The sequence below is a fragment of the Hyperolius riggenbachi genome, chromosome 3 (genome assembly GCF_040937935.1).
Source record: "Hyperolius riggenbachi isolate aHypRig1 chromosome 3, aHypRig1.pri, whole genome shotgun sequence".
NCBI classification, from domain to species: Eukaryota; Metazoa; Chordata; class Amphibia; order Anura; family Hyperoliidae; genus Hyperolius; species Hyperolius riggenbachi.
Window position 1 is genome coordinate 249,873,358 of NC_090648.1, and position 14,621 is coordinate 249,887,978.

A 14,621-nucleotide genomic window follows, 5' to 3' on the forward strand; every position below is an offset into this window, starting at 1 on the left:
GCTGACAGCGGAGAAGGCTCACCAGTCTGGGAGAATGATCAGCTGCAAGAGGACTCGGAAGCTGGGGATGACCTACAAACGGGAGGTGAGCGGTTGCCACATATAGTAGACTATAAATTAATAGCGGCTGAGGTAGTCAAGACCCTTAAACCAGAGCTCCACTCAGCAATACAGGCAGCGCTCGACCGCTCCCTCCGCGACATACAGAGACAGATCCAAAAGCATGACACCAGGCTTGATCAGGCAGAGACCCGAATCCAAAGCTTAGAAGACTTTCAAGCCACTACAGAAACTAAAGCAAAAGAGCAAGCAGAGGAAAATAAGCAACTGCGCGCCAAATTGCAAGACCTGGAGAACAGATCTAGACGAAATAACTTAAGAATGGTGGGTCTCCCTGAGTCACTGCAAGCACAGGCCCTGCATGAATTCGCAGCATCGTCCCTACCAAAGCTGTTGGGGCTGAAAAAGGGCTACAAAGTGGAAAGGGCTCACAGAGTGGGTCCTCCACGTAACGCCAACGACAAACGACCCCCACGCATGGTTATGACACGGTATCTGGACTTTGCCGACAAAACGGCCATACTCAGAGCATACAGAGCACTAGAGCGTCCACTAATCTTTCAAGGATCTACAGTTCAACTGTTTAATGATTACTCGGCAGAGATATCAAAACAACGACAGGAGTTCAACCCAGCTTGCGCAAAGTGCATCCATCTGAAGTTAAAATTTGCTCTCCAATACCCAGCTATACTATCTATAACGGATGAAGCTGAACAACAGCACATCTTTCGCTCACCCAAAGATGCCATGAAATTTCTTAACTCATACAAAGTTGCATCTCCTCCTCACGACCCAGACTGAATCAGCCGTGCAGCTAAGTTGATATGTTGAATCTTTTATGGGGGCACTGCACACACAGCATGGCTGTACAATAGACGGTTTGTTTAGAATCACTAAGTTACCAAAATGGTTAAACTCATATGTCACAAAGTGTGTTATAATATCCTCTCTTATTATTCTTGGGGTGGGTTTGGGCGGGCAAATGGGGTTAACGCCATCTTGTAAACGGTAGGGAGATGAATCTGCTTCCAGGGAAGAAGAGAAGTTGTGTTGCAAAGTTTTGTTTTTTGGTTCATTTTACCACATGGATCTGCAAAGCACACTCCATGATCCTCACAAATTTCTTTCGGCCCCAGCACGACATGTTCCATGATATATATCGTGGCTTGCTAGGAGCTGAACGTCATGACAGAAGTGTCAAGTTGAGGGATCTTGGTCTGCAGCATAGTTGGGGGTTTAGGGGAGGGGGAGGGAGTTTTTGGTCAGCTCTTATCGTATGTGGTTTAACATGGTTGATTATTATGTGTGGACTCGCAGTTGGTACACCAGACCCGGGGGGGGGGGGGGGGAATGGCTATTAGGATCACATCCTGGAATGTAAAAGGGCTTAGGTCATCATGTAAACGCTCGATAATACTTAGACACCTAAAAAAACTGCGCACAGAGATAGCTCTTCTTCAGGAGACCCACCTCTCGCAGGAGCAATTTCTATATATGAAAAAATCATGGGTTGGCCAGGTTTATGGCTCACCGGCACAGGGGAGGAAATCTGGGGTATTAATCCTAATCCATAAACATTTTCAGGGAGAAATCTTAGAATATAGCAATGATGGAGAAGGCAGATGGGTGAGGATCCGACCGCGAGTCCAATGTGAAGAATATGACATTATGAGTGTATACGCCCCCACGGTAGAAGACAGACAATTTTTTACAAGTCTCCTTACCAACACAATATCTACAAATCCAGTCAGGGTAACACAAGGGGGGGACTTCAATTCACTGATGCATGTAAGAGAGGACAGGTCAGGCACAAATTTAATAAGCGCTTGCTCAAAGGCTAAATCAAAGATATTGTCTGATTACATCTCAGAGATAAATTTGATGGATTGCTGGAGGATCCTTCACCCAGACGAGCCCCAGTACACGTTTTATTCACCCCCGCATGATGTCTGGTCCCGCTTGGATTACTTTTTTATAACCCCAACAATGCTGCACCAAATCGAATCAGTTGATATCCTAGACCTTTTGATCTCTGATCACGCGCCAATACAATTAAGGCTAATCCCCATGTTACCGAGGGGAACAGACATCTTGTGGAAATTCCCAGCTTATCTCTATGAGGATGAGGGGTTTAAGGCGCTGCTTCAGCAGTGGTTCTGGGAATACCAGGAGAACAATGCAGAACATTCTCATAATATTGCACTGTACTGGGAGGCATCTAAACCAATAATGAGGGGTAGGATAATCAGTTATGTGGCACGGAGGAGGAAACAGTCCAACACACAATACCTTGAATCGGTAGGACTTCTCCGGGAGGCGCATAAAGCATTCCTGAATACCCCATCCCCAGAAAATAAAATGACATGGTTGAGGGCCAGGGGCAACATGGATAACTGTCTGAAAAATAGAGATAGATATCTGAAAACCTATAAAAATCTATATTTCCATAAATTTGGAAACAAAATGGGCACAATGCTGGCACGTTTATCTAAGCCCCCCTACCAAAATGCTGTTATACCAGGTATCCGCACTGAGTCCGGCCAGATAACATATGATCACAAAATAATAAACAACACCTTCAAAACTTACTATCAAAACCTCTACCAGGAGGGGGATTCTCAGACCAGACTCTCAACAGGTTACGAGAAGCTAGACAGTCTGAATCTTCCAAAACTAAATGAGGAAGAATTAGAATTTATAAATGCTGAAATTACAACAACAGAGGTACTAAACACAATAAAGCACCTGTCAAATCACAAAGCACCCGGCCCCGATGGCTTGTCCGTTGAATACTATAAAATGCTGAGGTCCGACCTGGCCCCCTTAATGACCCGATTATTCAATCATATTTTAGCAACAGGTACCTACCCAACATCATCCAATCTGGCATACATAAAGCTGTTACCCAAGCATGGGAAAGACCCCCTAGCCCCAGACTCGTATCGCCCCATTTCTCTGATAAACGTGGACTCTAAAATTCTTTCCAAAATCATGGCAGATCGCCTGGCGGAGCTAATGCCTAAATTGGTGACCCCACACCAGTCAGGTTTTATCAGACAAAGGTCAGCGGTTTCCAATGTACGCAAGCTCCTCCTGGCGCAGGATTATGTCAAAGCCTATCCCAAATCCTGTAAAAACTATGCTGTGTTGTTGATTGACGCAGAAAAAGCTTTCGACAATGTTAAATGGAGCTGGCTAGACTCAGTGCTAAATAAAATGAATATCACAGGACGCATAAGAAATCTAATCAGAGCAATGCAAAACTGCAAGTTTTATTAACAAGACATTTAAACGTCATAAACATTATAAGAAGGATAGCACCTGGACACAGTCAAATTACTATTTAATGTAAACTGTTTATTTTTGCTACATACATGTCCTGGAACCAGAAGAAGGGTTGTAAAACCGTCAACTATCCATAACTTACTATATAATATACATGAATGTGTTTGTGTGTTGTTCTAAACATCTATGACAACTGGTTTCAATTCTTCTGTGGATTTAGATTGTGTCAGTTGCTGCAGTCTCTTCAATTAATCCCAGAAAGACTCAAAGATTTTGAGATCATGTCTCTATGTGGGCCATATCATCTCTTCCAAGACTTATTTTTACCTATCATATTTCTCTAAAGAAAACCCGAACCATTAATAAAAGTAAAAAAGGTAGCGCTTATTACCACTGCTCCTTTCTCTAGTTTTCCTGATCGAGACCCTGGGGTCACGACACTGCAGATGCAGCTCTGCACTCTCCTCCGAGACCACAGAGTGCAGAAAAGAGTGGAAGAGGTGTGGGAAAGTCAATGATAAGGCTCTGAGAGGAGGTGAAGGGGCGTTACGCAGGAGTGCCTCTGCTAGGGACGCCCTTTCCCTATTAGTCTACCAACAAGTTATTTGTCAGTAGATATGGGGTGGGGCAACGCGGCGCAGGACGGCTGAGGGTGGCAAGGAGGGGACACGGAGGAATGTCCATCAGGTGGAAATATGCCTCTGTGCCCCATTTGTCATGTGAAGAGCCACTTCAAAAACCCTTTAAATCTTTGGCTGTATGATTGAGGTTATTGGGGTAAGGTCTTACCATGATGAGTAGCACATAATACCTTGCATGTCATTTATTACATTATGCTCTACTCATCATGTGGTAAGACTTACCGCATGTTATTTTGCTTGCCACAGTTTAGAGAATATAGCCCATTGTCTTGCTGCAGAATGAATTTGAGACTGATCAAATGCCTCCTTGATGGTACTGCATGATGGGTAACTATCTGTCTATACTTACACTGATCCAATTCTTGTTCCCAGTCCTATGTGCAAAAATCCACCCCAAACCACACCTCCGCAATGCTTTACTGATGCTCGTGGACACCCATTCTTGCACCACCCTCTACATTTTTGGCCTTCTGTTGGCCTTCTCGAAATATTTTGAATCTGAGCAGCTTGTGCACAGCTTTTTGCACCATATATACGAGTGGCTCCATGCTAATGCAGTGACGCGAACCCTACAGGCTTCTGTGCGGTGCAGCTGCGCTCGTGCACAGATTACGGTAATGCACAGCCGCAAAGAAGAAGGTACTGGTGAGAAGCAGATGGGCTTAATGAAGATCGAGAAACCTCTAGAGCAGTGCTGTCCAACTGGCGGCCCGTGGGCTGCATCCGGCCCGCCAGGCCTTCTGCTGCGGCCCCCCTGCTGTGGCAATGTTAGCCCCCAAGTCCCCAGAGCTGAGGGGACTTTTTTTTTTTAAACAGTTTCCCCCATTCCTCGGCTATAATGTAATATTTATAGCCCCCCTCCGCTCCCCTCCCCTCGTTTTCCCTTGCTGCTGCCGCCTCACCTCTCAGATCGGCGGCGGGCAGGAGATAGGAAGGAACCAGCCACACTGGCGCACGGCAGACTTTAAATGCTGGACTTGACCGATGATGTCACTTCCTGCATTTAAATTCGCCGCGCGGCTGCCGTACGCTGGTGTGGCTGGTTGCTATCTCCTGCCCGGTCCGATCTGAGAGGTGAGGCGGCGGCAGCAGCATGGGGGAACGAGGGGAGGGGAGCGGAGCGGAGGGGGGCTGGAAATATTACATTATAGCAGCCAATCTGACGGCGTTTTGTGGGTAAATCTGCAGCCGATCTGAGAGCATTTTGTGGGGACATCTGCAGCCGATCTGAGTGCATTTTGTGGGGACATCTGCAGCCGATCTGAGTGCATTTTGTGGGGACATCTGCAGCCAATCTGAGTGCATTTTGTGGGGACATTTGCAGCCGATCTGAGTGCATTTTATGAGGACATCTGCAGCCAATCTGACGGCGTTTTGTGGGTAAATCTGCAGCCGATCTGAGAGCATTTTGTGGGGAATTCTGCAGCCGATCTGAGTACATTTTGTGGGGAAATCTGCAGCCAATCTGACGGCGTTTTGTGGGGACATCTGCAGCCAATCTGAGTGCATTTTGTGGGTACATCTGCAGCCGATCTGACAGCATTTTGTGGGTACATCTGCAGCCAATCTGACAGCATTTTGTGGGTACATCTGCAGCCAATCTGACTGCATTTTGTGGGGACATCTGCAGCCAATCTGACAGCATTTTGTGGGGACATCTGCAGCCAATCTGACAGCATTTTGTGGGGACATCTGCAGCCAATCTGACGGCGTTTTGTGGGGACATCTGCAGCCAATCTGAGTGCATTTTGTGGGTACATCTGCAGCCGATCTGACAGCATTTTGTGGGTACATCTGCAGCCAATCTGACAGCATTTTGTGGGTACATCTGCAGCCAATCTGACTGCATTTTGTGGGGACATCTGCAGCCAATCTGACAGCATTTTGTGGGGACATCTGCAGCCAATCTGACAGCATTTTGTGGGGACATCTGCAGCCAATCTGACGGCGTTTTGTGGGGACATCTGCAGCCAATCTGAGAGCATTTTGTGGGGACATCTGCAGCCAATCTGACAGCATTTTGTGGGAACATCTGCAGCAAATCTGACAGCATTTTGTGGGAACATCTGCAGCCAATCTGATAGCATTTTATGGGGACATCTGCAGCCAATCTGACAGCATTTTGTGGGGACATCTGCAGCCAATCTGAGTGCATTTTGTGGGGACATCTGCAGCCAATCTGAGGGCATTTTGTGGGGAAATCTGCTGCCAATCTGACGGTGTTTTGTGGGGACATCTGCAGCCAATCTGAGTGCATTTTGTGGGGAAATCTGCTGCTAGTTTGTTTTTGTTTTTCCCCCGGGGGGGATGGGTGGTGATCTGCCGGCCCTCCACCATGTGGCCTGGAAAAAAAACGGCCCTCTATGCCCGCGAAGTTGGACAGCACTGCTCTAGAGCATCCTGTGACTTCCCTCTACTGTGGTGAGTATCTATATCCTCACTATCCTCACTTTACAGAGCACGGGCCATTGCATGCTCTGCTTATGTCCTTTACTAGCTAATGATGCGCTTCTGATGGTTTTTTCTTTATTTTTTGTTACAAATGGGTAGTTACTCAGTGAAAGACACTAAAGAAATTATTTTGTTTAAAATCCAAACAACCGTTGTGTTATTATAACAGGCGCACAGCACTTACTGGCACATGCTCTAGCTAATCCTGGCTATGTAAACAAGTAGTATAATGTCTCACATTTCAGTCTCTTCACTACCAGATCACAATGCCAGAGATGCTTGCAGTTGTCGCTGCACTTGTTTTTATTTGCTGGTGATGATGGAGAAATGCACTGATATGAACTGCAGTACAGACAATTTCTGGCAACCAGTAAGAAACTGGCTTGTATTAGTCTGTAGCCATAATCATATATAAAAAAGTTGCATAAATAGCATGTGCATGAATACTGCAAATCATGTAACCTTTATAGTGAAGTGAAAATGGTTCAAAAATAATATAGCAAATGCTAAAACTGAGAAATATTCATGTTCAAGGAAAAATGTATTCTCAGCTTCATGCCAGAAACTCATTTAAAAAAAGGCAAGAATAAAAGAGACGCATAATATAAATACATAAATAAAACACCTGGCTGAGCATCTAACAATGAACTAGATTGACTGGCAACAGGTCAGTAACATGAGTACAAAAAGGGCATTAGTCTTTTAGAAGAAAAGACGGTGAGGGGTACACCACTCTGTGAAACACTGTGCAGCAGTGGCGTAGCTAAGGAGCTGTGGGCCCCGATGCAAGTTTTACAATGGGGCCCCCCCAAGCACTATATACATAACAATTGATACGGAACACCAAAACCTCCCAATGGCAACTACAGTGTCAGAGGTGCAAGAAGGGGATGGGGAGCTGTTTGTTAATGATCCCTACTATTCAAAGTATCTATAGACGTGATTCTTATGAGCACAGGAGGAATAGAGAGCTAATACTGTAATTGAGGGAGGGCCCTTCGGGGCCCCTTTGGCCCAAGGGCCCTGATGCGGTGGCTACCTCTGCACCCCCTATTGCTACGCCCCTGCTGTGCAGCCAAATAGTGCAACAATTCAACAATGACGTTCCTTTAAGAGTATCTAAGGTTAAAAATGACAGAGCTGACATGACAGGCTCTGTCTTAATGAGGATAGATGGGAGGGTCACTTGGTTCAAAACTTACCAGTCCAGGTGTCTTTGGGTCACAGGTGATGCTCTGCACTCCTCTTCGGCAGTACAGTCATGGCCATGTTTTCGAACGCTTTCAAAGCTGTACAGAAATCTACGCCTGTGTTGGTGCGGCCTGCCCCCAGCTCGGCAGCCACCAATTAGGCCGTGGCTTCCGAGCTGGGGACAGGCTACGGCAAAAAAGGTGGCTGTGGCCAGAGCCCTGGCAGCAATTTGAAAAAAAAATTGCCAGGGCCCATTCTTAGAGGGAGGTGGAGCAATCACCTGCCTGGATGGATGATGCCAGAACAGGTAAGTATTTAACCCTGTGACCCCCCCAATCTGTCCTCATTAAAGGGGAACTTCAGCCTAAACAAACATACTGTCATTAAGTTACATTAGTTATGTTAATTAGAATAGATAGGCAATATATTTTTTTTACCCACCCTGTTTTAAAAGAACAGGCAAATGTTTGTGATTCATGGGGGCTGCCATCTTTGTCATGGGGGCAGCCATCTTTTTGGTTGAAAGGAGGTTACAAGGAGCAGGAGACACAGTTCCAACTGTCCTGTGTCCTGATAACCCCTCCCAGCTGCACACGCTAGGCTTCAAATGTCAAATTCAAAATGTAAAAAAAAAAAATTTGCACCAAAACAGCAGAACGAGAGCAACAACATCAGAAATCCCATCATGCTTTGCACAGCATCAGGGGGAAAAAACCCGGGCAGTTTTCTTCTGTGCAGCTAAAAATGAGGCTTGGATAAGAGAAACAAAGTTCTGATGCTGTGAAACTGTTAAAAAAACACCAGGCCTTTTCAGTGCTGCTGAGTTGATTTTTAGCCCGGAGGTTCACTTTAAGACACACCGTGTCATGATCATGGTAGGGAATACATTTTAACTCTTTTGAAGGACAGAAAGTGACATGACTATTTACTCTGTAAATCATTAAGGAAAATGTCAGCAGCACTATATAAATAATAATAATATTACTAATACTACTTCTAATAATATTTTCAGCATCATCCTTTGCAATCCCATTGTATTTTTCTTTACATGTCACATGGTACCCAGCTTTCTTTAGAAATGGGATTGGAACCCTAGGAAATGAAGAGCATCTTTCCACTCCTATCCTGTCACACTTCCCCGAGCTGCATGAGAAACATTGGCCAACATACAGATGATTTGCATGAGGGAAAAAAGTAAAAAGAGGCAACTGCTGTGTGATTCACATAGTTGAGTGTCTTGTTGGTCTGTGAGATTTTGGCAAAGGCTTGTTATGTCTGGAAAATGAGCCACACATGGCAGAGTTGTCACAAGCAATGCTTAAATCAGTTGTATTGCTTCCAGATAATGGCCCTTCGGCCAGCATAAACTGCTGAACTCTGCTCTGATTTGCTGTCATGGGTTTCAGTGACCTAACGGCACCTAGTGTGGAATGCACTGCCGTCCTTGTTAAACGCTGCAGGTTGTGTACCTATAAACAGTGCGGCAATTCTGTCTGGGTTATTGTTTCTGCAGTCATTCACTTTGAGCAATCCATTTTAGCGGATCACATTTCACTGAGCAATTAATCCAGAAAATCAGGTATCTCATTCAACTGCTTATTAAACAAAAGTCACAGGTTTCCTTAAAAGGCTTTTTGTGTGTCTGCTTATGGGAAACATAAAAATCCCCCACCCCATATGGCATGAGATGTAACCGAAAGATTAAAGCCATATTACATTTCCTGGCCTGCTCTGCTGACTCTCTTAACCCCTTTACAACCGGAATACATGAAGCTGATTGCTGTAAGAAACAAAATAGGAAGGAACAGTGCCTTGCCAAGACATGTCAGTCTAATGATGCAGCAGGTTTTCACAGAAACGCCATAGTGTCATTGTGAAAGCATGGCACTAATGGGATATAGTCAGACCAGTAAACATCTAGCAAATTTCACAGATAGCAGAGAGGCTTATTTGCTTTTCAAATTTTAATTTCTTCCAGTTAATTATAGTGCATACAGAGTAAGAAAGACATAATAACAGCATACTAATATTGCACTGTCCACTGCACTGGACAAGTATGACTGTAAAGTGTTGTATAGTCACTAGATTGTCACCTGAACTGATCAGACATTTCAGCATGATGGCATTTGGGTTCATTAGAATCCATAATTCCAGCTGAATCATCAGCCACATGATGCTTATTTATAGCATTGTGCACTACTGAGTTGTAAATGTAAAAATAATAATATCAATAAAGGTTGTGTTCACCAAAGGGTCATAAAACAGGTGCTTGTGTTGCATTGCCGTTTTGTCAAACCCAACATGCTCTGTTCTGCTACGTATGAATTTTGTGTTTACAGTTACAACTCAAACTGAAGGCAAGGCCTGCATACACTAGGAAAAACCAAACAACTGGCATCTAACAGCAGTTACGCCTGCTTTAGGACTAAAGATAATATGTCAGCTGAACAAAAGTTAAAGGGGCACTATGGCGAAAAATTGTAAAATTTAGAATACATGTAAACGTATATAAATAAGAAGTGTGTTTCTCCCAGAGTAAAATGAGCCATAAATTACTTTTCTGCTATGTTGCAGTCACTTACAGTAGGTGGTAGAAATCTGACAGAATTGGCAGGTTTCGGACTAGTCCATCTCTTCATGGGGGAAGAGATAAACCATAGAAACTACTCGTTAATCATACTACTAGCTGCTTAGACTTTTCACTAGAATTAGCAACTGATTGCTGCAACTAGTTAACAATGCTAGTGACTGGTTGCTCCCACTGGCAACTTCCATTAAAATGGATTTAGGGCTAGTTGCAGCTACTAATTACCCCTCATCTACTGTATGTGACATACTGTTGCCCTTACTGAAACCTAACACCAACTTTCACCTTTTGTATGACTAATGTATAGGAATTAATAGTGAACATTTTGACCTTCTACTATGCACTATATATAGCAGCAGAATTAATTCCTCAGTACGCTTTGTGTGAAAAGCAAAAAAATAAATAAATACAAAGACATGCTAGTTTTCAATATCTGCCCATTCCTAATTTGTCAGTAGGGTTACTGATGTGCACAAGGCTTCCCCACTGTACTTAGCTACTAATACTGGTAATATTCTTCTCAAAGGAGATATGCAGCAGTGGCATAACTACAGAGCTTGGGGTCCCGGAGCGAGTTTTACATGGGACCCCAAGCACTCAATTGACATGGAGCCCCAAAACCTACCAAGGACAGTTGCAGAGAGGTGTAATCAGAGTAAGAAAATAAGCTTGTTAAGGGTAACCACTATTCAATGCACATATAGTTGTGTTCATTATCAGCATAGCACCAATAACAAGCTAGTAAGATATATGAAGGAAGGCCCCAATGCAGTCGCAACCTCTGCATCCCCTATTGCTACACCACTGGAGGTGTCACATATACCATAGTTCGCCAACCCTGTCCTCAAGGGCAGGTCCACCAACAGTACATGTTTTGCAAAAAACCACAACCATTCACAGGTGGGGTAATTAGTGTCTCAGCAGAGCTGATTAACTCCCTCTGTGGATTTCCACAAAACATGCACTGTTGGGGGGCCTTGAGGACAGGTTTGGGGAACAACGATATATACCATTGTTTTCCCAAGAGTATTTGACTTTCTCCATAAGGCTCTGGCATGTTAACAGTATTGCCTGACAGTCTGATGCTTCTGTGGCCTCTAATAAAAACAAGCTTCTATCCATATCGCTGCAGAGTCTGCCAAATGGCATAAACATGGCAGATCCTGCAGCTCAGGCCAGCAAGGCAAAATGACACTATACACTAGTAAATCTGTATCATTTATGCTAGTAAAATACGCCAGAGGTGGACCAAGGGGAGAAATGTTTAGTCCAGGTTTGCTATAACTAACGCCCCTCCTAGCAGATGGGCTGAGAATCCCTGCTCCCTGCACCGACATTTGGTACTTCATTTACACAATGCATAGACTACATTATTATTATTATTATTTTTAGTATTTATTTAGCGCCAACATCTTACGCAGCGCTGTACAGTATATATATTGTCTTGTCACTAACTGTCCCTCAAAGGAGCTCACAATCTAATCCCTACCATCGTCATATGTCTATGTATGTATCATGTAGTGTAGGTATTGTAGTCTCGGGCCAATTTAGGGGGGAGCAAATTAACTTATCTGTATGTTTTTGGGATGTGGGTGGAAACTTGGGTGCCTGCAGGAAACCCACACAGACACGGGGAGAACATACAAACTCCTTGCAGATAGTGCTCTGGCTGGGATTCAAACTGAGGACCCAGTGCTGCAAGGCGAGAGTGCTAACCACTACGCCACCGTTAGGACATACTCCAAGTGCCATCTTTTATAGCACATTTCTGCAGAGAAGTCCAAGCAGCATTTTCTGCTAAAATCAGGAGCTTTATAAAAAAGGCAAGCCTCCAGTTTGAATAACTCCCAATGACCAAGGGTCATCCCCCCATAATCAGACTGGCTATAAAGTACTTCTGGAAGTATAAGCAGGGCCTTGGCCAGGTTAATGTGTCCTCAGAACATCTAGTGAGACTGCCATCTCTCACAGTTCATGAAAGGAACAGCTGTAGCAATTTCTGTCATATAAATGGCAGAATTCCCTTGCTTCAACATGAAATATGAGCCCATGAAAATGAAAGAGAAACACAGTTGGACCCCTCAGATTTTCCTCCTTAGAGTGCAGGAAATAGGACCTGTAGATTATTATATTCAAATCATTACCAGCTGGGCACCCCTCAGCCACGTCTTTCTCAGGATTGATCAGACATGAAAAGGTTAAGTGATGAAAAAGCTTTGCAACATATGATATTGCTGAGCCGCCGCTAACAACTGCAGTTCACATGTGGGAGAAACGCCAGATCTCTCCAAATACGCCATGATTGGAAACAGGCACGATAGGTTATTACGTGGAAGGCATCTAATGATAATTATATGTTATTATACACAATTTCTGAATGTGTTCTGTTCTATTTACTCTGCAGCCCTATACTATAGTCTCCTACACACACCGACACCGAGGACGGATGGAGATGGAAAGAATTGGATTTGCCTGTAACCAGATCCACTTAGTATAACTGATGAATGGACACTGCAGGCAAGAAGGCAATCCCCATCTGATGTCATGTGAGGCCCTGGGCCTAATTTATCCTAAAATAAGAGCCTAACATGAAAGCCAGAATCTAATAGACCACACAGCATCTCCCTCTCTTCAGACACTTTAATGAATAAGGTTAATGGCTGCTTATTGTTCATTGCTGCTGCCGATGAGTAGATACCCCCATCAAATGTACATCTGTATACGTTTCTTTGTGTTTTATGTGAATATAAGTGAGATTAGAAGGGTTCCTTGCAGAGCAGTTATAAATTGCATGAACTGATATTTAGTTACATATGTTGCATTTATTTCTGAGTGCCTGTAGGGGGCACTGTGGAAGAAGGAAGACAATAGAGACAAGCCCATGGTGGTAAGTTTGCAACAAGTATATGAAACAAAGGGGCAGATTTGTGAAGACCTGGAGCAGGAGTACAGCAGCTGCACAGAGCACCTAATAATGTTTCAGCTGGTAACCAAAACTAAGGTTTTAATTGGATGCTCAGAGCAACTACTTGTTTTTGCTTCAGTTTTTTCACACCTGCCTTGATAACTAAAGCCCTTAGGCATTAGCCTAAAAGGAAACTATTATAAATCACATCAATAAATAACCAGAAGAGTCAATCAACATGACCCTTTCTGCCAGAGACCTTATTCTATCCCTATCATACACATGTGACAGTTGTCTACTCTAAACATAATACAAATGTCATGTCATATGAAATCTTAGTCATCTGTCCATGACATGGTCAATTTGATTTCACAAGCATATACTGTAATTAGACATATACATGAATCATATGCGGTTTGAACTTTGAGTTGTAATGAAACTGATAATGCTTAAAAACCAATCATATGCAAAGTGTGAGTTATCCTTACATGTAGACAAAGTTACACAAAAAAGCATTCCTTACTATAAATATATTCGTACAGCAATAAATAATCATGAGATGTGACTGTACCTTGAGAAATCTCCTTTCGCTTCCTAAAATAAAAGAATAAGAAAATTAGTTGTAACGTTCTCATTTAAAGATCTAGATAGTCATCTTTCATTTTGCTATACATGAAATACATAGCGACTTGACATAGGAGGAAAACTATTAAAGCGCACCTGAATTGGACCAAAAATGTAGATTTTTACTTATCTGGTGCTTCTTCCTGGCCCCTGTAATTTGTCAGGTCCCTCGGTTCCCTCCCGGTCCCCTCCATTGTGCCGCTGCTACCTCCTAATGATCTGCGACGAGAACTCCAGTCATGGGCTACTGTGCAAGCGCTGTCCTGTCCTTGCGCCTCTTCAATCATGGCCCCATCACCAGGAGTGTTCTACGTATGTGTGGTACAATTATTTCAAGAACCGCACATGCGCAGAACGCTCCTGGAGATGGGAGCGCAATTGAGGAGGAGCACTGATGGGAATGCGCATGCGCAGTAGCCCACAACTGGAGTTCTAGTCACAGATTTTTCAGAGGGGGCAGCGGCACAATGGAGGGAACCCAGAGGACACAAAGGGATCTAAAAAACTATGGGAGGCTGGAAGAAACTAAGTCTTTCTATGCTGATCTTAACTTCAGTTAAATTGCCTTGGTTATGCTTACTGTTTTGCTTTAACAGTATAAGGTCTGACTGTACAGTTCCATGTTCCCATAGAACAAATGCACAGGAAATATGTTTTTTTTTTGTTTGTTTGTTTTTTATATTTGGCCTTGGCTGGCAAACATAGTAAAGAGACATGATAAGATCGCAGAATTTTCATTGGCTGGTATAACTAAGGAGGTTGAAGGGCCTGATAAGTTAAAAAGTTAGTGTGAAAGAAAGGTTAAAGTTAGCAGTTGTTAGTATTAGGTGTTAGTTATCAGTCAGCATTAGGTGTAGGTTCAAGCAGGCCTGTTTCT

The 14,621-nt window shown here is 43.7% G+C and overlaps 1 protein-coding gene across 7 annotated transcripts in view; it reads right to left on the minus strand.

Moving 5' to 3' along the window:
* The window catches only part of FRMD4A (FERM domain containing 4A), a 527,110-nt gene that overhangs the window by 116,931 nt on the left and 395,558 nt on the right, over window positions 1-14,621 (minus strand). For all 7 annotated transcript variants that reach the window (XM_068276150.1, XM_068276149.1, XM_068276145.1 and 4 more), the window contains exon 7: window positions 13,692-13,714. In XM_068276150.1, coding sequence (XP_068132251.1) covers window positions 13,692-13,714 — 23 coding nt within the window. The remainder of the gene's footprint in view (window positions 1-13,691; window positions 13,715-14,621) is intronic.